The 23,546-nt window shown below is 43.2% G+C and overlaps 1 protein-coding gene across 3 annotated transcripts in view; it reads left to right on the plus strand.

The window, feature by feature from the left end:
* TMEM260 (transmembrane protein 260) overlaps positions 1-13,884 on the plus strand; it is a 57,273-nt gene extending 43,389 nt beyond the window's left edge. The window contains exons 13-16 of one of the 3 annotated variants that reach the window (XM_081135778.1): positions 2,018-2,194; positions 3,423-3,476; positions 4,993-5,083; positions 9,189-13,884. In XM_081135778.1, coding sequence (XP_080991904.1) covers positions 2,018-2,194; positions 3,423-3,476; positions 4,993-5,083; positions 9,189-9,443 — 577 coding nt within the window. In that variant the 3' untranslated portion in view covers positions 9,444-13,884. The remainder of the gene's footprint in view (positions 1-2,017; positions 2,195-3,422; positions 3,477-4,992; positions 5,084-9,188) is intronic. The other 2 variants (XM_081135779.1, XM_081135780.1) reach the window with 2 other exon arrangements.
* Positions 13,885-23,546: the final 9,662 nt, after the last annotated feature.

Here is a 23,546-nt window from a genome sequence, read left to right on the forward strand (position 1 = left end):
CTGTTGAAGGACACTTGGGTTGTTTCCAGTTTGGGGCATATGTGAAGAGAGCTGTTGTAAACAGTTATGCCCTGGTCTGTGCGTGAATATGTTTTCATACCTCGGAGTGGGATTATTGGGTTGTTTGCTTTCTGACCATTGAGTTTTAAGTTCTTTAAATATTCTCGATACAAATCCTTTGTCGAATATGTAATGCATAAATATTTTCTCCCAGTTTGTAGCTTGCCTTTTTATTCTCCTTGAAGTATATTTTGCAGATAAAAGTCTTTTTTATTTAAGATCAAATCTAATTATCACTTTTTTCTTTTATGGATCATACATTTTGGCATCATATCTAAGATACTCTTTGCCTAATGCCAGATTAGAAATATTTCCTCATGTTTTCTTCTAAGAGTTTTATAGTTTTAGATTTCAGATCGATGATCCATTTTGAGTTAATTTTTGTAATGGAGGAGGGATTAGGACAAGGTTTGTTTTTGTTGTTGTTTTCACATGAATGTCAAATTGTCCTAATATTATTTGTTGAAAACATTGTCCTTTCTTCATTGAATTGCATTTGTACCTTTCTCTGTATTTACCAAAAAAAAAAATCCTTCTGGGGTTTTTGATTGGTTTTGATTAGTATTTTCATGTTATATCTTTTTTTTATCCTTTTGCTTTTAATCACTATGTTATATTTAAAGTGGTTTCTTGTGGATAGCATATGCTTGGGGCATTATTATCCATTCTGACAATGTCTACTTTCATTGGTATATTTAGACCATTTGCATCTAGTGTAAATATTGATATGTTTAGATGTCTGTCTTCCATTTATTATTTGCTTTCTGTTTTGTTCCCTCTGTTTTTATTGTACTGTTTGCCCTTTCCTGCCTTCTTTTAGATAATTTGATTTTTTTAGTATTCCATTTTAAATTATTTATTGGGATTTTTACTATGTCACTTGGTAAATTATTTTTAGTGGTTGCTCTTGGGATTACAGTATACATACTTAACTTTTCAGTCTATTTAGGTTATATTTTGGTACTTCAAGTGTAATGTAGAAAACTTAAATCCCTTTAACCATCCCACTTTTGATCGTGTTGTCATGTGTATTATATCAGACATGTGATCATTTTTATTTTCAACTGACAGACATATTTTAAAATTTAAGATAAAAAGTAGTCTAAAATATTAATATAGGTATTTACCAGATCTGTTGTTCTCCCTTCATTCCTGATATTCTGAGCTTCCCTCTTATATTATTTCCCTTCCATCTGAAGATATTCCTTTAACATTTCTTTTAGAGCAAGACTATATTAGCAGTGAATTTTCTTAGTTTTCCTTTATCTGAAAATGTATTTCACCTTCACTTTTGGTGGATATTTCTAGATATGGGATAATGGCTGATAATTTTACCCCTCTTCCCGCCCAGCACTTTAAAAATGTTATTTTACATACTTTTGACCTACCTGGTTTCTGTTGAGAAATCAGAGTCATTCAAATCATTATTTCCTTGGGTGAAATGTGTTGTTGTTTTCTGGCTGCTTTCAAGATTATTTGTCTTTAGTTCTCAGAAGTTTGACTATTGTGTGCATGGGCATGGATTTCTTTGAGTTTTACTTGTTTGGGGTTCACTGAGTTTCTTGAATCTGCAATGTGTGTCTTTCCCAAAATTTGGGAGCTTTTCAGACATTACTTTTTTAAACATTTTTTCTGCTCTACATTTTTTTCTCTTCTTTTGGGGTTTTGATGACATGAATGTTATTGTCCCACAGGTGGTTTCTTATAATGTTACAAACAGATAGGTTTTATCATTTATGTCTGTTTACTTCTCCCCAGCCCCCCAAATAGCCTTTTCACACTATATAAATTTCAAACAGTCTATTTGGAAAAGATTTAAATACACCAAAATGCTCGCGAATGGCTTATTGGTGACTAAGGTTTAAGGAGTCAAAAATGACCCTTCATGAGTTATATTTATTGAACACTTAGAACTTTAAGGTAAAAATATATCATATACTTTTTCTGTTTTCTATAGAAAAGAAACATTTGTTTGCATAGGAATTCATGAAGGTGACCCAACCTGGAAAAAGAACTATTCACTTTGGCCATGGGGTTCTTGTGACAAATTAGTTCCTTCAGAGATTGTATTCAACCCTGAGGAATGGATTAAACTTACAAGAAATATCTATAACTGGACTGAAGAATACGGACGGTACGAACAGCAGTTATATTTTTCATCAGAGTATAACAATCTGTGTGTCTAAAAAACTAAAATTTTGAGATGCCTTTAAATTTCTTGGATATTTTTATTTTTTTTATTAGTTATTAACATTGTGATTTGCTGCCCACAGAGTATCATAATAGAGAAAGAGAACATGTATTTTTTTTTTTTTTTGTCCTCATGTTTGAAGGGAAAGGGAGGCTGTGGTTGAGCGGGCACAATAGTTAGGTGCCTGGAATTTCACTTCCAAGGCCTGTAACGCATATTGCCCGCCAGCCTGTATCTCAGACCCTTACGGTGGAAGAGATTTACTCACTGCAACAGAGCTTTAAAAGTCACTGTGTTGCCTGGATAGTTTCCACATCATACACTTGTCGTATTTTTCTCTCTTCCAGAGTGGCAGCCCACTTCTCTAAAGGGAAGGCTGGCTTTCCCTTTACTGTTCCTTCACAATTATTTGTCATCAGCCTGGTTATGTTGTTTTGGGCATGATATGTCTTCCTTGAAGCAGTTTTCTCCCATATGGAAAATGAGTCACCATCTAAAGAAAGGTGCCCCCATTGCCTGTGTTTAAAAATATGAATAATTTAGAGATTAGGTAATTACTGCTTATAATTCAAGTACAACAGGCAAGATCATGTGAAAAATGCTCTAAATGTTTTTTTAAACAAATTGAGCCAATGGACCACCTTGCTGTGCACCAACTGGAGATGGATAAGTAGGTCTCCATCAAAGCACTCCAAGACCATCGTTGGGAGAAGTTAGAAAATAACCACTTCTGTAAACAGCTCATGATGGTGCAAGGACACATATAACTCATTATCTCTTTCAGGCAAAATAGATCCATAAGAGAAAGAAAGAAAAAATTAGTCAGTGGTTTAGCCAGTGTTCTTCGAGTAGCATCTAGCTCCAGCAATGATTTAGCAAAGCCAGGATTCCCCTCTCTTCAGGCCCATTTCTGGGCTTCCCAGCTCACTGGCTCTTGGAGTGACTGTGTCCATAGAGTGACTGAGGCCTCAGCCCTGCCCCTTTGCCTGTCTGACAGTTTTTAGAATAGCTGGCTCCCCAAACACCTCCAGCCTCTTCCCACCAGTCCTGCGTTTGCTCCCATGAGGCACTGGGGCTCATTAGGCAGATTGAGAACGCATTCACCAAACCTTCAAATTACTAACAATCCAACTTTTATAGGAGAACACTTTTTTTTTTCTTGTAACTGCAGGTTTGACCCATCTTCTTGGGAATCTGTGGCCAACGAGGAGATGTGGCAAGCGAGGTGACTAATCTGCACTCCTGTGTGTGTGGCCTGTTAATACAGCAGAGAAGTGGCCTGTGGTGCTTTTCATTGAGGGAGTAGGGGTGGGTGGGGAAAATAAAAGTGACATTTATGGGCAGTCATTTTGTCTGAGGCAGTGCACTAATCATGATGATGAGCACTCTTACTTCACCCTCACAATAACCTACCCAGAAGTTATCACCTCCGCTTTACAAAAGACCCAGGTAGAGAGGTTACTTGTCCAAGGCCACATAACTGCTGGTGCTGGAGTCTGACTATGGAACCCTCGTCACTCCTCTCCTCTCCTCCTGCCTGGACTAAACCAAAGTGAGCGTGATTGAGAAGGTGACAATGACCCTGTCGCCATGTGTGATGTGCTAGTTAATCACTTAAGCGCTTACTGAATACTTCCTGGAGGCCAGGCATGGAGACTGCACATGTGAATATGAGCTGCTCGCAGACTAGTGGAGCCGTCAGACATGTTCAGAGAAATTTGAATATTAATGTGCTAGATGCTTTACTTTTCTGTTGGTCCTGTAGAGAACACTGCATGGTGATGCTATTGACTCTTTTGGTTCCTGTCATTTTAAAACATTTGAAATACCTAATGCTAACAGACTTTGGCCCAAATATTAATGTAAAAAATGCTAACAGACTTTGGTCCAAATATTAATGTAAAAGTTCTAAATGACACAGATAGGGGTACCACATACATGGGACATACTTCCTGCGGCAAAGGAAGGAAGCCCACTCCGGGCCAGGGACTGTGGTTTGCACTGAGACTTGCCTTAATAGTGTATAAAGGGCTTACTTATAAGTTTAAAGAGGTTTTTTAAAAATTGTCAAGAAATACAGCTCCAAAATAACAATCATAAAAATAGACATACTCTAGCTTTTTAAAATGTCAGAAAATGGCACATTTCAAGTTATCAGCCTGGTTATAGAGACAAATACTTGCTTTGAAGAACTGAACAAAGATATACCGTATGTTTGCACAATTCTTCCCTGCGATTGAATGCGGGAAAGCTGGGGAAGCAGTCACATAAAGGAAGGAAGCAGGTTATTATTCGGGCGGGTATTGATTTAATTGGTGTGCTGAATACAATTTGGATGCATTCACGTGGCCAGAGAGTGCAGCCACCTTTGAGGAGCTGGCCACACACGGCCTGAGCCCTTGTGATGGGCACCTTCAGGGATGTGCTGCCAAACTCAGCAAGTCTCCCTGTTCCCAGCGGCTCTTGCATAGCAAAAATGTGCATCTGGAGGGGAAATGATGTGTAACAGTGGTGATGAACGTAAGCTTTTTTTCAAAAAATTCGGCCATCAGTGGAAGCAGGGTCTTGGCAGTAGGGGGAAGGAGGGGCTACTCTCGGTTCAGAGTAAACGCTTGGATACGAGAGGAGTAAAAATAATGCAGTAAAGGGTTTTGTATGTTCCTTATCGATGGAAAAGTCTGGCAGATGAGCTTTGAATTTGAATTTGACAGCCTGATTTTAATGACGCCTCCCCCTTCCAGGATGAAAACCCCGTTCTTCATCTTCAACCTGGCAGAAACTGCGAATGTACCTCCCGGCGTGAAAGCTCAGCTCCACACTCACGCGTATCACGTAGGCTACACTTTTACACATAGTGATGTGTTTGGCTGGAGGGTGGGGGCTGATGAGGTGGAGAGAGGGTGTATCATGGTAGAGTTGTAACTGTTTAGTTTCTAGTTTTATTTGCCATTATAAGGCAGTGTAAATGGAAAAATACTTATATGTATCACAAATAACGTCTAAAGTGAATGGCTGTAGTTGGCAAAATAAGGGTCCCCCTAAAGATGTCCATGTCCTATTCTCCAGAACTTGTGAATATGTAACCTTACGTGGTGGAGGGGACTTTGCAGATGTGGTTAAGGATCTTGAGGTGGGGAGATTATCCTGGATCATATCCAGGTGGGCCCAGTGTCATCACAGGGTCCTTAGGAAGGAGAAGGCAGGAGGGTAAGAGTCAGAGAAGGAGATGTGACAATGCCAGCAGAGGTCACAGAGGAAGACCTGAAGATGCTCTGCAGGTGGCCTGGGAGATGGAGGAAGGGACCATCTGGAAAGTGCAGGCAGCCCCTGGAAAGGTAGAAAGGGCGAAGAAACCGATTTTGGAGCCTTCAGAAGGAGCATAGTCCTGCTGATTTTACAGAACCCTTGGTTTTATGACTTTTGACCTCTGGAAGTGCAAAATAATTTCATATTGTTTTATGTCACTAAGTTTGTGGTGATTTGTTACAACAATCATGGGAAGCTAATCTGATGGCTTTATTTAAAAAGGCGTTCTGACAGGTTGCCCTCTATGACCCTTGCTGCACTCAAATGATAGGGCCATGGCTGGCTGAGATTTCATGAGAAAGATTAAGGGTCTAGAGAGTAGCTTTGTCTTCTGTGGTCCCAAGAAGCCAAACAAACCTTAAGACCCACCCACACTGAGGCTCTTGCAGTCAGTTCTTTCTGATGGGAAATGGAAGTACGGAGCAGAGGCTTGCTTTCACACTATTTTTTAAATTTTTATTTTTATTGTTGAGGATATTATAGATGTCCCCCATTTTCACCCCCTCTGCCTGCTCCCACCCCACCCCAGGCCTTCGCCACACTGCTCTGTAGGAAACAGATATCCTGGCGTGGCCAACGAGAACAGAGCCCAGGAGCTGTATGTATGAGCAGCGGAGCTGTTTCTGCTGCCTCTAGGCTGCTGTGGGTCTACTCAGCCAGGGCATTTGTTTGGTGCCGAGTCAAAATAGCATGATATCCAATCAGTATGACTAATTTTACTTTTGAATTTTGTGATCATTGGTTCACTGTCCATTTATTCATTCACTCACAGACCATTTATTGAGCAGCCAGTCGGTACCAGATATTGTGGTGGAGACGATCACACATTGTCCCACTCTCAAGGGGGTGGTGGCAGGCTAGAGAGGGAGACAGAAGATCAAGTCTTTAGCTAAGTTCACTCTTGTAAATGACGGGAGACGTTTGCAGAGGAGCTGTGGGAACAGAGAGCTGTACATGAGTCCACCCGCAGGCAGGGGTGGTGGTAAGGAAAGGAAGGCTTCCAGAGGAGGTGTCACTGGAGCTTCATCTTGGAAGGTCAGAAGGAGCTAGTCAGACAGATATGGTGAGGCAGAATAGTGAGAGAGGGGAGGGAGGACATTCCATAAGGAGGGAACCACAGGGACAGAGGCATAACCCTTGAGGTGCCCACCCAAGGACAGCAAGGGATGGATTATAGGACAGCATGCTGGAGCTCTGTCTGGCAGTCAGGAGGTCCAGCAAGGCTCGCTCCACCAATGATTGTCAACTGTAAGCCAATTAACCATTCCAGCCCTCAATTTTTTCTTTAAAAAGTGGACTTTAAACTCTATAGATTCTCTCTCATATCCTGGTCATATATCCTGTTCATCTATCATATTCTGTGATTCTGTGAAAAACAAGCAGTATTTAGTTGGGAGGAATCTGAGGCTTACTGATATTTCATCTTCTCATCAGCAGCCAGTTCCATGGGCAGTTGCTAGGCCACTACTGAAGCTCACTCATGGATTTGTTGTCCCTTTGGGCCTATAAGCTTTACTCTTCTCAGTGAACCAAATTCTTTAGTACAATCTATAGGTATCTCCTTAGCATATGTCTCCAGATCCGTGACATTGTTTGAAAGACAAATGAGGCCAAACACTTGATGGGTCAACACAAATCCACCCCCCAGTACTGATTGTCCAAAGACATTCTTATTAGGTGTAAAATATATTTGTTATTAGTTACATTACCCTGTTCAGTAGCTTACACAGAACATTCAGCTCAGGGGATATTAAGTTCAGGGGGAGCACAGAGTATCCCTGTTATCTTTAGGAATACATTTGAGAAATTGAAGATGTCCCCAATAAATAGACTGCGGTCCACCAGTCACAGTAACACATACAGAGGAGGAGATGTAATTCCCATGGTGAGGGATGACTGGCTTCTTAAGATACTGTGCCTATGGCTTAGTGGACCCTCCAGAATAAGGGTGCGTCAGTAGCAAAGTGTTCATGACAAGGGCAGTGTGGTTATTCTGATGTCTGAAGGCTGTAGCAGGGGGTCATGAGTGAGCCTTTCATTCTCTCGAGCCACTGGAAATGCTCACTGAGGTGCTGGCCTCGGTTTTGAACTCCAAAACCTTAGTAGGATTTTGGAAACTTGGGGAAGTAGAGAACGGGAACAGTTCCTGAGCGCCTGCCCTGTGCCGGGTAGCGTGCCCTGCACTTCCACATGGCCCTCATCAGAGGGAGGCTCAGCAAGAGAAGCAACAGGTAGAGAAAAAGACTGTGGGGAAAGGTAGACAAACAGTATTTTACCAAGCCAGTGAAGGGGGGGGGGCTGGCCCTGGCCGGGTAGCTCAGTTGGTTAGAGTGTTGTCCTGATACACCAAAGTTGCGGGTTCGATCTCCAGTCAGCCTCTCCCTCTCTCTTCCTCTCTCTTGAAGATCAATCATTAAAAATTAAAATTAAAAAAAAAGAGTGGGGGGCTAACTTCCTAGCTTTGGTGTATTTGAAAGTATATTCGTGAAAGTGCGGGATGACTTTCCTGTTTTGTGGAGTGAAGGAAAGAAACTTAGGGGAAAATTGCTTTAAAAGGGAGCTTAAAGACAGAAGACTATTAAACATCAAAATGGCATATCAGACATGGATCATGGAACTTTTCGTGTGGATGCTATTTAAAAATAAGTTAGGTATGTATTTGTCTGCTCTGGAGTAGGCGTTGGATAATATATTAGGTCCCTTTCAGAGTAAATGACTTGGTGAATCCAGTTCTAATTCAAAAAGCACTTGTCCCTAGAGGAAAGCGTCACGGCTTGCTCTGTGCTCTCGTGGAGCCGGCTGGTAAACTCAAGTTCCTGTGGCTCCGACTCCAATTCGACAACCCTCAGGAAGGCTGGAAATTCCCAGATGACCAAATGTAATCTTCCATTTTGCAGATGTGTATCTACTTTTGTTAAAATTTCATGTTTTTCCAGCAGAAAACTACCAAAAAAATTTTAACTCTAACACTGTCTCTGAAGCTGAGAAACAAAATTCCCAATTCCTGTGGGTGAAGTTTTCACTATCAAAATTGTAATTATAGGATACTGTGAAGATTTTTAATATCTCACTTTAAGAATCTCCCTTAGATTCTTTATACTTAGCCTGTTTGATGCTGGATTCATTTGTTTTAGCATTGCTGTTGTGATTACTGTTGTTTTTAAATGTTGAGAGAAATTTATGTAAAACTGAGGGACAGAATTTAAATTCCTTCAAGTTCTTTTCCCATGCAGTTTTCTAAAGAAAGCTATTTTTTTTCTCCAGCAGCTAAATTTAGAGTTTCAACCTTTCTGCCTATTGAGTAAATAGCTTTCCATGAATTAGAACTAAATCCCTTTCCCAGAACATCTTTCTGCAGGAAGAGCATTTGTCCTGACACAGTGTGTCTAGGTTCCCTGTGCAACATCTGAAAACCCCAGAAGCAGTTTTAGATGAAGCACATTCGCCTCCTGCCACTGTAATAATTATAGTAACATCCCTGCATTTTCTGCATGGCCTGGCAACGATTAGATTTCTACTGTAGGCTGCTTAGATTTTTTTTTTTCTTGCGTTATTAATTCCTCTGTTTTCCCATTTTTGGAAAAAAGTCAAGGGATAGCAATGAAATACCATCATTTTTGCCGTCTTCCAGCTTTATAAGGAGATTGTCTATTTACAAAAGGAACACCCGGTGAACTGGCACAAGAACTACGCCATTGCCTGCGAGCGGATGCTGCACCTTCGGGACAGAGGCACAGACCCCGAAGTCTTGCTATCGGAAACCATCAGACATTTCCGTCTCTACACTGAGAAAGCGCAGAATGACCCACAGCTGGCTGATATTTCAGTTGCTCTGAAGCACCTAAGAAAAGAACTGCAAAGTCTGAGAAACATGAAAAATGCCTGAGACAGCAAAATGTGGAAAACCTGCCTGTCATCCTGCTTCCAAAATCTCAAGGTCCAAAACTTTTTCCTCCAAGAAAAGAAACTGTATAAAAAAATCAAAGACTGGCACTTCCCAGATAGAAGTAACAGTGCAGCAGGACTTATTTTTGGGGGGTTTAGTGACGGAGTTGTGCTACTTAGGCAATACCTGTTTATGCCATGTCCCCAAATTAGCATCTCAGTGAGAATCTTTCGAACATTCCTCCTATTTTCACAACCTTTCACCTAATGATTTTGCTGGGTTAGATTCTAAAAGAGAATGGACTCTATTCATATACTTAAAATACCTACCGTGAATCTTTTAAGGGCCCTGCTTATTGGGATCAGTTTTGAAGGTTAAATTCTTCAGACATTAATACCAGACCAAAGACATTTTCTGTTTCCCAAAAGTTAACTTTTTTTTAAGAGAGAATCTTGTTATGCTGCAAGTCGGAACTCTTTTTTTAAATTTTATTTTATTAGCTGTGGTTGTTACATAATCTCCTGCTTCAAGCTAAACACCAGCCAGATGATACTTTGAAAAAAGTTGGAGTTTTATTGTCTTGGGCAGTTCTCTGAAAGCTGAAAACTAAAGTGAATTTGTCATTTGCTTTTTTCAGTTGCATAAACTGATTGGCCAGTAGGAAGGATTTGCAGTTCTTTAATTAATTTTATATTTAGGTTTTTGCTTCTATTTGGGCTCATAAATCTGGGCCCAATAATTAGTAGGCTCCTGCTGCCAAAATGCAAAAAAAAAAGGTGCAGGGATTGGTGGGAGAAGATGGGGAAGTGGTTCAATAAATTCATTCTGTTACAAGCATCTTTTATACATATTACTAAAGAGAACCTAGTAAGAAATGCAAATAATAGTTCTTTATTTTATTATGACAGTTAATTAATAGCAACCTGTTTTAATGAATAAAGTCACTCAGAGTCCTTCAGCACTTCCTAAGTAGAGGCCCCGAATCTGTAGGGATTCTTTTCCCCCCAATTGTATGGCTCCTAGACTCCGGGCACTATATAGGCCCCTGTATAGAAATGCTCACTAATGAAGAGGGAGGGCTAGAAGCTTGTCTGCATTCAAAGATCACTGGTGAGTCATTCAGCGAGAAAAGGCCCCTCACCAGGAATAGTCACAGTTCCGTGGCATTGTGCTAGCAAAAGGGTCTGATCAAAGGTCTCCCGTGGAGCTTGCATGGTTCCCTTTCATACCACGGCCATAATTAAAACCACTAATTCTCTTTTAAAATGCTGCAGGATGCCATGTAGGCATCTGTCTGGAGTGTCCTTTGTGATGTCATAAGCTGTTAAGGACCAGCGCCGAGGGCTTTTGAGCGAAATGCCAGTCATGGAGGTGCTTCAAGACAAGGGTGCCTCTAAAAGCTTGACAGGGCCTTGACTGCACAATTCGAGCTGAATTTGCCCCTTGTCAGCTGCCAGTAAATAAATCTCAAAGGGGGAAAAGCTGAAGTTTCATTACCTGATCCATGGGGCTTTGTTGGTTTTGGCACCACACAGGGGAAGCTCTTGCCCCTCCATTCTCTGGGTTTGAAGATGTCCATTGGAGCCTGCAGTGCCTGGACAGGGTTCAGAGCGGAACCTTTTGAAGAGTGTCAGTAGTTGTAACAGTTCAGCTGTTAGGAAGACAAATAAATGGAGGAGCTCATTAATCCGCTTTTGGCTCTCGGTGCCTTTTGCCCTTTTATCACAGCCTTATTAGGCTCCTACTCATCTTGAACCAGAAAAAAATGAATTGAAGTTGTTGAGTACTAATTGGCAAGGACTTTTAATCATGGGCCAAGAACTTTCACTGACTTGAAAGTAACTTCTCCACAGGGAGGGACCAAAAACCTGGTTCACCTTAAAACAAAAACCTGTTGGAGTTCAGTGTGGTGTAAAAATTTAAGGAAGCATTGATAAATTGCCTAAGTTTATCCATTTGAAAGAAAGTATGTAAGATTATGATTTCCACTTTTCTATAAAAAGTACAATAAAAAATCATATGAACACTCCCTGGAAATGCATTGCCTTTATTGCTTCAGAAAAGACTGCAGACATGAGAAGATCATGCTTGTTTCTGAACATCTACATGTACATGTAGTAAGTCTTCGTCTGAGCTTCTACACATACAAGTGGTGGTGGAGGAACTGTATTCAAAGTAGTATTTCCTGCTTAGAGCCTTAAGGATGGCCAATGAAGACGTCTTTTTGAGCATATCTGCTTTTTCAGTTTGTCTGTACTGTGGCTGTGTGTGTGTGTGTGCATCTGACTGCTTTGTGGATTGACTGTTGTCACATGGTGCGCAGATTATTCTGTATTTGTCCAGCAGTGGCTTTGGACCACTCTGTCTTAGAAAGCAATGATATGATGGCCCAAAGTGGATAGGGTCATAATTCTTTTAAATTTCTGAACACCATCAGTAGATGAAAAAATAGCAAACTGAGCTGAGTACTGGGGATGCTGGGCTTCATTCCCAGATCGTCTACCTTGAAGAATCCTCTCCTTTCTGTTGCGTGAGGTTAAACAAGTTGCTTTCCTTTTCTCCCTCTCACTTGTCCTTGGCTGGTGCACAAACACCATAACATCTGACAGAAGGGGTTCCCTTCAGCCCAGCCCCCGACGTGGAAGACAATGTGAAGAGGTGACTTCTCAGGCAGGATTTGGCCAGCGTTCTCCTAGCTGTGTCCCCGGAGTGCCAGGGCTTGGCAGGACGACAGGAACCCCACAAGGCCAACTTCTGCCTGGACTTTGGCCTGAGGAGCAAGGGGGAGCCAGCAAAACTGTCTGCCTGTCCACATGCTGCTGCGCCCCGCTGCCAGGGCTGGCACGCCCCGGGGCGGTGGGGCGGGGGGCGGCTCCCTGCTCTAACGGGGCCCCGCGGCCCCGCTCCCGCTCCCGCTCGCCGCACGTGTGCTCCATTCTTGCTGCTGGCTTTCCTCTTGTCTTTGGTTTTTTTAAAGGACCCATGTTTAAAAAATGCTTTTGTTCTATTACTCAAAACGGAGCCAGGATAGAAGGGAATCAATTACTAGTGTACTCTTTGGAAATCCTCGAACAGAAATGATGAAATGTTCCTTCTGTCCATATTCTTAGTATTTTCTAACGATAGAACCATGATATTTAGCCTTCATGATATTTCATTAAATAAAGCCCATTTTGAGTGCCAGGGTTATGTCTGATGAGCTAATGATTTCTTCAAGGCATCAGGCGAGGACATGAAGAGCAGTTTTTTTAAATTTATATTTTAAAAGTTAAATAATGTGAGTCCTTAATCATAGTTCCCACCAGTATTCCTCAGAATTCAAAATGTTAGCACTTTCAATATTAAGGAAAAAAATTCATAGCAAAGATTGAAGAAGGAAAAAAGGGATCCTGTTACAGCAAGTCCTTTTACTCTGTTCAATTCTAGTGTGTTTTATAAATGCACCAAGGTGAGGTATTACCTAAAATTCTGCCCTTCTGACTGGTTCCAGGTCCTGTGGTAGGTAAAGAAAGTCATTCCAACCCGGTAAGAGATTCACACTGCTTTGTTCCTCCTCATAGTTTGTTGTGCATTCAAAACCATTCTAAGCCTTATACTCACAAACAAATAAGTAACGTTTCCAGGGACTCTGGGAACATCTAAAGGCCAAGGTCTTGGCACAGCATTACAGAGCAAACAGGGAGCTGAGGCTTTGAGAGTGATCACATGCGATGAAGACGTCATTGTCAGTGCCGTCTAAAGGTCTGTTTGGTTTGGATCAGCATGGACAGTGTAAAACAAGCCTCAGTGAGAGCACAGTGTGCTCACCTGGATAGAGGAAAGCAAATGAAGAGGACTGTCTTGAGAAAGGGATTTTTCTGTGGGGGGAAAAAAAATCTGATTGCTTTTCAATGCTGTGACAATATTTGGTGGAAATTGTATGTACTGGGAAGACTAGCTTGTGTCATACTGGGGGGAAAAGAAAGGTGGGGTGATGGGTAGAGGTTCGAAGACTGACCATGAAACCCACAATTATTGACCTTTATATATGGAGTTACCTGGGTATTTTTTGCAAATCCTAAGTGTTACTGGTGAGGCTTAATTTTCAGTAATATAAATATTGTGATGATTTTAGAAAAGCCAAATTGAAAAGGTTGAAAACGTTTCAAGATATAGATCAAAGACACACAGGCAAATAATTGGACCATGTTCCTATCCCAGTGATCCAGCTTCACAGAGAACCCAAATGCCTCAGGTTATTTTGTACATTGTTGCCATTAGGTGAGGATGGTGTTAAATAAAGGTCCAATGAAAGATAGATATAAATAAGCCAAATCTAAGATTTAACCCTTTTATAATTTTGTTTAGATTTTTTTAATAAATCTGTATAACTAGTATTGGGGGGGAAGTATGATTGATGGGATACAATCTTTATAATAAAATATTTAATAAACCTAACAATATAAGCAAATAAATGGAGATTACATCGTATTTTTTAAAATATACACACAAACCATAATTACCTCCTACTTAGAAGTGTTACCGGCAAAGGGGTTATTTTGTAACCTTTTAAAGAAGTAATTTCGAGATTTCTCTCATCTAATGAAATAGTGCCGATGGTTGAATGATTGGAAATACCCCTAATCCTTGTGTCTGTTGCTTACATGCAGAAGTATGTGTGATTAAAGTAAGAAAGGGGACACTGCTTGGGAAATCGGACCCAGTTTTCTCATCCTTGGATTAGGGTGTGATGGGACCTCACTGAAGTACCTATGACCTTAGGCCCTCGAGCACCATCTCAGACATGAGAGACCCTGTAACGTGGCCTGCAGGGTGTAGGATGCGAGGGCTACAGTCTTCGTACAGTATCTTCCCTCAAAATAGGTCTTGAGAGTGGAAGGAAACATGATTGTTGTATGTTTAACAGTGCTTTTAAAAGTTAATATTTAAGAAGTCAAGGGCTCTTTTGAAATACTCTAGCAAAAACTACGGAAACTTGAAAACGGGTTGTTTATAAACAGAAGACGATCCACTTAGCAAACACTGGGGTTCCTTTGATTGAAGAGTACTTATACTTAGTGGTTGTTTTTATTTAGTGCATCACAATTCTTCACTAAAGTTATGGCATATTCCTTCAGTATGTGGACTGGTATCTACACAGTTTGTATAATTTTTTTCAGTGATCAGAATTTTAACCATTAACCTCTACGGTGACCTGCACTCACCTGGTGGCAGGTCCTCACAGTGCAGGATTGTGCCTGGCTACAGTGACTGTCAAATGGGGCCATTGAGTCAATTTAGTGGAAATAGAACAGATTTTCTTAATGAACTAAAAAAATATCATAATGCACCTGAGGCAACAAGGGTAAGTATTGTTTCATGAAACATTTCATATGTATATGTGTGTGGTTGTGTGTATAACATGTATGCTACACAATACATGTATAACATATGTTGGCCTAAGAGAACTTAATCCAACTTTATTGAATGTTAATGCCGAAAAGGTTAGTAAGGGATCATCTAGTAGAACTAGCATGACTCATCTAGTTGAAGGAATGCAGAGACTGAGCCCTGCGCTAAGTGAGCTGATGAATGCTGCACAGCTGGGCAGTGGCAGAGCTGGTCCTAGGACACGGTTCTTGGCTCAGTCTGAATACTCTCCCCTCTCCCATCACAGTTAAACGAAACCAGCTACATTCTGTCAGCGCGGTCACGTTGAAGTCCCCAGATGCGGCCATATTAAAATTATGATAGACTTTTCTAGAGGCAAGTGGTGTGTGAAATCAGGACCTATGTCATAGGAAATTGTTTAAAAGCCATGCACTGAACTTCTTTCTTCTCTCAAGAAATTTCTCGTTTTCCCTTTGTTTTCAACAAGGACACTTGTATCTTGAGCTTGACAGAATTTTCCTACCCATTTCTGGACTTAGGAATACATGTCCAAATTAAAGGATTTTAGTGTGGTAAGAAAAAGTCATTTTGAAATCTAGGGACTTAGTAACATAAATTACATTCCAGCTGATCAGCTACCAAAAGCTCCATTTGGAAAATGTTGCACTTCCTGAAACTATTATATGTTAACTGTAATCGAAAAATAAATAAATGTTGCACTCATTTATGTTTTTCTTCCCCCTCCTGAGCAGGGTTCAAAACACACTAGTAGTTCTGCTTTTCAGAAGGGAATATGTCCCAGGTCCCCTGGAATGTACATTGAGTTGGGAATTCAACGTTTCCTCCCAGAATCTAGGAGCATCTAGGGCCACTGTTCATGATGGTCCCGTTAAGTTCAGCCACTTTATCAAAAAATATTAAGTGTCCAGAAGGCCAGAGGCGACTGAAGACCTAAATGTCTGGTTTTCTAATTATGAACCTTACCCACCCAGTGTTTAGGGGATAATTTCCTCTAAATTTGGCTCTTGAGTTCATGTGTATGATTTGTAAGAATACATAACAATAATCACAATTATGTTACTATAACAACTAATCCCACTCAGTATCTACTGAATGGCTTCAGTGGTCTGAAATCACCTAAATTTTTAAAGGAACTGTTATGATCCAGTGATTCTACTCCTGGAAATTTATCCAAAGAAATCCGAAACACTAATTTGAAAGAATATATGCACCCCAATGTTCATTGCAATGTTATTTACAATAGTCAAGAGTTGGAAGCAGCCCAAGTGTCCATCAGTAGATGAGTGGATAAAAGACCTGTAGGACATTTACTCCGTGGAATACTACTCAGCCATAAAAAGGAAGAAGATCTTACCCTTTGCAACAGTAGGAATGGACCTGGGGAGCATTATGCTAAGTGAAATAAGCCAGTCAGAGAAAGGCAAGTACCATATGATCTCACTTATCTGTGGAATCTAATGAACAAACTGTACTAACAAGCAAAACAGAGACAGACTCATAGATTGCAGGCAGACAGCTCTGGTGTGGGGAGGGGATTGGGGAGGTGGAGGCATTGAACAAAAAAAAAAAGGAACTCATGGGCATGATGACAGTGTGGTGATTGCGGGGGTAGGGGTGGGTGGAGGTGGAAGAGGGGGTAAATGGTGACGGAAAAAATAAATTAAAAAAATTGAGATCACCTAAATTTCCTGCTTTTGCTGTCAGGGTTGGAAGTAATTTGGCCCTTACTCTTTGGGAAGCAGATAAATTTGGTGTCACTCATGAGACAAGGACTCCTGATGTGACCACATACACCATGCTGGGTGCGTTCTGTGCATCTGTTGAAGATGACCTATGTCCCAGGGTTAGCGTCTATGTGGTAATACGTTCCCCTTGAGAACAGTGACGTAGTTGATCTGGAGCCTACACCTGTTGAATACTATGGGCTGATCTGTACGAGGTAAATGTGTGAACCTACACAAGAACCCAACAAAGCTCAAACTTTGTTTTAAAACGATGCCACGAGATTTCATAATAACTGTTTATCCTGTGAAACAGTTGACTGCTTGAAATTTGGATGAGATTCAGAGCCTATGCTCCTTTTTTATTAGAGTGCTGGTGGAGTAAATAAATACCTTAACAGACACCCCCAGTTCGTCCTGAAAGCCCCATAACAGCGTACAAGCTCCCGCGGGACTCCTGGGATCTGCCAGTGAGGAGGGACGACTGTTGCTCTCACTGCCTGCGTGCAGAAGCACACGCAGGGATGTGAGCCTGGGGTAGTCATTGTGTGCCTAAAAGAGCCAAGAGCAGAGACCTAGTCCTTCCCGCCTCTCCCACTCCCACTCCCAGGTTACAGGCTATTTTAGAAAGCACGGGCCTGCCGTTTCTAGATCGCAAGGAAGCACTGCACAGGAGGGTGGTCAGTGCTAGACTGCAGCTCTGCCGCGTGCTAGCTGGATGGTCTGGGGGCCTTAATTTCCTTTCCTGTAGGATGGGGCTATAGGGAGTGGACGTCCGTCTGGGTGCGTCTGAAAGGATGAAACGGGTTGATAATGGGAAGTGCATTGAACAGTGCTTGGTGCACACCAGCTGCTCAGACTGCTGACGGTTTTCATTAATATGCCAGTGAAACCGGTTCTCATCTGCTTTATACACCCGAGTAAAAGAAGTCTCTAGATCCTCCTGCTGCTTCGCTCCTTTCTTGTATGTTTAGAAAGTCCTCACTAGCCCTGGCTGGTGTTTCTCAGTGGTTAGAGTATTGGCCGGTGCACTGAAGGGTCGTGGGTTTGATTCCTGGTCAAGGACACGTACCTCGGGGTGGGTGCAGGAGGCAACCAATCGATGCCTCTGTCTCTCCCCCTTTCCCCCTCCATCCCTCCCTTTCACTTTCTCTAAAAAGCAGTAAAAAACTATATTCAGGTGAGGATTTTTTAAAAAGTCCTCACTAAATATGCACCTGGAAAACTTATATAATTCAATTTAAATTACAATGGTAATTACAATTATGTTATTTAAATTATATGGAAAACTGGCCATTATAAGAAAGCAACAAAAGTAAATGAGCAGCTGAAGAAATCAGTCCCATCAGTCAACTAAACACACGAGCCTGCAGGTGGGCCGCGCACACTAAAATCCACTCCACGGACCCGTCAGCACGATCGCCCTTCCCGCTCTCTGCGGGCTTCCCCGCACCACGCCTGCCTGGAAGGAGGCTCCAGCATTGCCATTCGCCTCTTCTCCCCAAACTTACATTTTTCCATCTGTACCTTTGATCTGATTCTATCTTTTCTCAAACAGTATAGATTCCGTTGGTCCCGGAGGCCTCAAAACCTCAGCTTCTCTAGGCACTTTGAGGATGGACATACAGCAGGAGGCTTGGAGCCCTGAGCTCCGGGCCATGCTGGGGCCAGGCTCATAGGGTTCCGAGTGGGGATGAGTAGAGTGCCCATCAAGATGTTTTATAAATGAGTACTTCACTCACACACTCATTCCTTTTATTCACTTCATCAACTTTGAGCTACTACAATGTGCCAGGCCCAGGTGCTAGGTTTTCAGAGAGCGAGGAGAACCAGGCAGACAAGGGGCTGTCCCCTAAGGAGCTGCCAGATCCTGGAGGGGGAAGAAGCCAAAATGCAAGTCTTAAAAATCTGCCTGAGGATTCCTTCTCAGCACCACCATGGAGGAAATCGAACCTGCTGCTCGCTGTTACAGATGCTGACTGGGAAAGGTTGACCACCCCCCCCTCAGCACAAACCAACAAGTCCCCCACCCACAGAGATGTCCACATCTCATTCTTAGCTTATCTAGAGCCCCCCGAATCCACAGAGGGCTGCGCTGGACAACAGTCACCTTGCCCACACTTCCAGATGGCCCTCCTCTCCCCACACCCCTTCCCCCACCAACATCCATCATCCTCTGCCCTGGCCTGCTGATCTCAGTAGCGCTGGATTAAAAATACACTTCTCGCTGTTCTCCCACAGCAAATGTCCTCATTTCTCCCATCGCCATAAGAGATACACATAAGAGAAGCATGTCAAGTGCTCTTGGGCTCAGTGCCTGACTCTCCGAGACCCACCGCTCAGGCTCCCAGAGGGGGACTGATCTTTCAGGCCCTCAGGACACACCTTGCTCAACGTCATTGCTGGAAAAGCAGGTCCCGCTGCCACAGAGCAATGGGAAGGAATCAATGCTTCTCTAGTATTCTGGCCAAAAATGCAAACAAAACCTCAGTTTAGCCTTGAGAAAACATCACACAAACCCAAACTGAAGGACACTGCGAAATACCTAAATGGCCCTCTTCAAAGGTGCCAAAGCCACGGGAGACATGGAAAGGCAGAGCGACCCTGACTGAAGGAGACAGGACACACGACAGCTGAAGGCAGCGTGGGATCCTGCGCTGGATCTTAGAACAGACGTGGTGGAGACGTGGTGGACTCTGAGTTAAAGTCCGCGGTGTAGCCCATGGTATCGGACTCGTGTTAGTTTCTTGGTGTTGGTTGTTGCACTGCAGTCATATAAGATACTAAATTAGGGGAAGTTGGGGGAAGCGTACGTAGGAGCTCAACTATTTGTACAACTGTTCTGTAATTCTAAAATTTCAAAATGAGAAGGTTTTTTATTTTTAAAAAATTTTTAAGGCAAAGCACTTCCTTTCCCTCTTATTCTGTCTAATTCATTCTTTGTTGACTGTTAAGCCTCAAGATGAGCAATAGCTAGAACAGTGGTCTTTATTACTTGGGTGCACCAGTGATCAAAGAGACAAGTTCCTAAGGCCAAAGGCCACGGGCCTGCCCCCAGTGCAGTGTTAGGGTAGGTGGTCCTGGGCCTGAGCCCCCTCCCATTGGCTGTCCAGTGGGGTCTGGGTGAGGACAGGCATCTCCAAGGAGCCCAAGGCGCTGTTTCTAGCATCTTGGGGAGGCTCAGGAGAGGTCTGTGGGATTAGATTCCCCGAAAAACCACTGGACTCACACCCCGTTGGAAGACAGCAGGATCCACCTCGGATTATTCCTGTGGCTCGGGTTTCTCTCTTCAGGCAGCCACTACGGGAGAAGAGGGAGCCAAGCGAGGCACCCATAATACCCTCCTCCTTTCCAAAGATGATTCATGTTTTTGTAGCTTCATTAGCATTTGCAGATAGAAATACATTTTAAGTGGCATTATGCTAAGTAATTATTCTTACAGGATGTGAAATTAAACACATTTTACCCAGCATGAAATTATTCCTGCCACGTACCGAGTTTGGTGACAGCTTGAGAGTTTGGACAGTGCTTTGCAAGAAGGAGAAAAGCAATCTACGTATTTGAAAAACAAAAACACACGGACAAAAACATGCCAATCTGGAATATTCCACCAAAGGTAAGTCCTAGTAGCAAAATCATTTTTGGCAGGATGGAATATTAAAGCTGCTACTATAAATTTCACGCCCTCCCTTCCTAAAGCAGATGCGGAGTGATGATGCCAACAATTAATTGGAAATAATGCGCTTGCCTTGTGTACTCTATCCAGTAGAGGGCACAGCAGATAAGCGTTGTGTGCGTCGGTGACTTCGCGGCTGATAAGGCGTGTTTGTAATTGCTTCTGCAAAGATATGTAGCAACATGCTTGGATGCTTATTTACATTTAGGAATGTGGTTCAGAATAGGAGGCTTAGATTTATAACTTTGGTTTTGTCTGTCAGTACATGGGGGACGTTTGGTTGTTCCAAGCATTGTATTTACCAATGCGCAATGTTAAATTGCTGGATTTAATTGTTACAGTACAGTGAATTATTCTATTATTTCTTCCTTTTTTTTTTTTTTTTTTATCCTAAGGAAAATTCAAACTTTCCAGGCTTTAGGGCAGGATAAAATGGCTCTGAGCATGTCAGCGTCTCAAAAGCACATTATTTCCTTATTGGGTTGTGTTAACTTTACAGATGGAGATTTGGAGAATTAAAAGGCTTAGAGATGGGAAATTTGGAGAAAAGAATGATGTCTTAAGATTCCGGGAGGGGTTAACGGCAAAGGCATTTTGAACGCTGCTGATGCTAATTCTCAGAGCAAGAGACAGAGCAGGCCCTGAAATTATCAGGAACGAGGCACAGAAATGCTAAGAAAGAAGAGAGTCTTATGTCACACTCGGAACTGCCAAAGGATTATTCAGGTGTCGCCCCCCCCCCCACACACACACACACAGGTTTCTCTTGTGTAAACTTTTCACAGTCCAGGTAAAGGGTGTTTGGCAGTTCCACTTAGTTTAAAAACAAACAGTCTCCTGCCTCCTGTGCACACATTTGGATTCTAAAGGACAGAAACATGACAGATATAAACAAACATTCATCCATAAGGACTGATTTGCAGCTGAAGGGAAAGCTGTGGGGATAAACTACATCACAAAGCCTAACAGGACACCGCTAAAGAAAAAGTCCTCGGCCTACCCTACCCCCCTACCCCCCCAATCGGCTCTTTCCCGAGTATCCAGTGGCCAGGAGTGGGCTGCCCCGTCCACGCTGCGTGATCAGACCCTCAGCCAGGCACCAGCCAGGCGGGTCTGGGATCCCGGTCATCCCGCCCCCGCCCCCGCCCCCACTGCAGACGCGGCCCCCGAGCTTTCCCCACCATTGTGGAGCCTTCCACACACTCCCCAGATCAGAGACACCCCACTGGGAAAGTGAGCTGGGGAAGAAACTCACCACGGAGCTGGGCCTGGGTGGGGAGCCAGGCACGTAGGCTCAAGGGTGGCAGGAGGCTCCCTGTGTGCCCTTTTTAGCTTTGAGTTTTGTCCCATGAGCAAGTATTACCTAATCTTAAAATTGTAGAGAAATGGAACCTGGACCGAGAGACAAAGAGTGGCCTGTCCCATTCCTGGACCTGCTCTTGTCAACCCCTCTCCTCGCCACGTGCCTCACTTTTTCCCTCTGGTGCTCTCCACGTAGGAAAAAGGACCCCTTCTCCCAGGGTTATGCTCTGCTGAAGATCTTGTCATCATTTCTCCTTTGAAGCTCTGGTTTGTTGTTTAGAGCGCACTGTTTCTTTACACATGGGCTCTTCCCTACGTGTGGGGGGTGGGGGGGGGGGGTGGAGGACTCCTGCAGGAGGGAGGGAAGGAGAGAGACAACAGGGAGAGGGTGGGGAGAGGCCATTCGTCACCAGAGGATTGTGGCAGAAGAATCTGGTCTGCAGGCTTATAAATTTAAGGGTTGAGTTTTAGGGGATGAAACTGAAGGATGGAAGGGTTCACGCTTAATGTGAAAGTGGAGGCCTCCAAAGCTCTGCCTCCCACCCAACCCTCAAACATCCTATTGGTGGTATTGTTGCAGAAGGTTGCACATGCAGCCAAAGTGGCAGGAGCCAGGATTCAGCTGCAGCTGCCAATAAAAAGCACAAATCTTGCCTCTCATTTTGTACAGCTGATTCTCTTGCCTTAAAATCTTTGTAATCAGAAGCTATGTTTAATATTGCAAATAACCACTCTCATGGTAAATCAGTCAGGGTCCTGTTGCAAAGAACAGAACTTATTCCAGCTAGTTTCAGCAGAAAGGGACTTATTACAAGGCATTAAATGGCTCCCAGAATTTCTGGGAGGGCTAGAGAGACAAGCTCTAAATTTAACCTTTCCAGGAAACCCCCAACGCTGCAGTGCAGAACCCAGTCACCAGCAGAGCTGCGGCCTTCTACAGCCAGGAAGCTCCACGCCAAAGTGGGAAACTCCTGCTCCTGCCCCCAACTCCAGAACCATGACACCACCACAAACCCTGGGAAGCCACCCAAGTGCCCACTGGAATCCACACCAGCAAGTGCTGACCCACCACTACTTTCAGCATACACAAAGCTAGTGATCAGACGCAGCAACATTAAATGTGCGCCTTGACTGTGCGTGCCCGCAAAACACACAGAAACGAGGCCTGTGTCTGACTGCCGCCTCCCAGATCCCACAGGCGTGCATCTGAGTGGCTGGACCGTGCTCAGTGCTCATTCCAGAACCCCAGACTGGGAAATACACGTGTATTTCCCAGCCTCTGCAGTACAGAAGGCGCCTGGAGTACATACTGAACATCAATACCCTATCTGTTACACTTCAAATTACAGAGATGAAAACATGCTTTTATTTGGGAGAAAATAAAACTGTATTTACAAACTGTACAAAAGAGCCAGTTGTTTCTTCTGAACCAAAAATAAATGTGCATTCGGAAGTGGACGGATTAGTGATGCAGGATTTTTCCAACAAGAATTTATAGGACCTGAGGGTGACGCACAAGAAAGGGGGGATGGGGATTACTTTATTTCCTCCATCCTAGCAATAGAAGCATTAGCAAAGGTCAATGCATTGTGTCTGTTTGTGTGATATCTAGAGCATATTAATCAATACATGATTAGAACAGGTGCAGAAGGGCAAGAGGGAGCTGGTTTTAGCCGCTAACAACCCAGAAGCTGGTGGGGACTCCCCAGCTGTGAAGCTAGAACTGAGAAAGGGAACTATTCCATTGTCAGAGGAATGGGTTAAAGGTACACAGTGGCTCTTGTCGGTCTGCAGGACCTGGGCCTGCCTGCATGAGCGAGAGAATCCACGTGCTTCCTCAGATCACAGGGCCTGCCAACGGGAAAGGAGCAAAGCAAACCAGAGCATCTGCCACTCTTCAACTGTCATTGGAGAAACCATCTTAGGACAACCTGGGCGTGAGTGGAGTGTATCCTTGGGGCCCTGCTGGAAGGCAGAGTAGGACGTGCCACTTGTGTCACACCTGGGACCAAG

The sequence above is a fragment of the Miniopterus schreibersii genome (genome assembly GCF_964146895.1).
Source record: "Miniopterus schreibersii genome assembly, chromosome: 1".
NCBI lineage: Eukaryota > Metazoa > Chordata > Mammalia > Chiroptera > Miniopteridae > Miniopterus > Miniopterus schreibersii.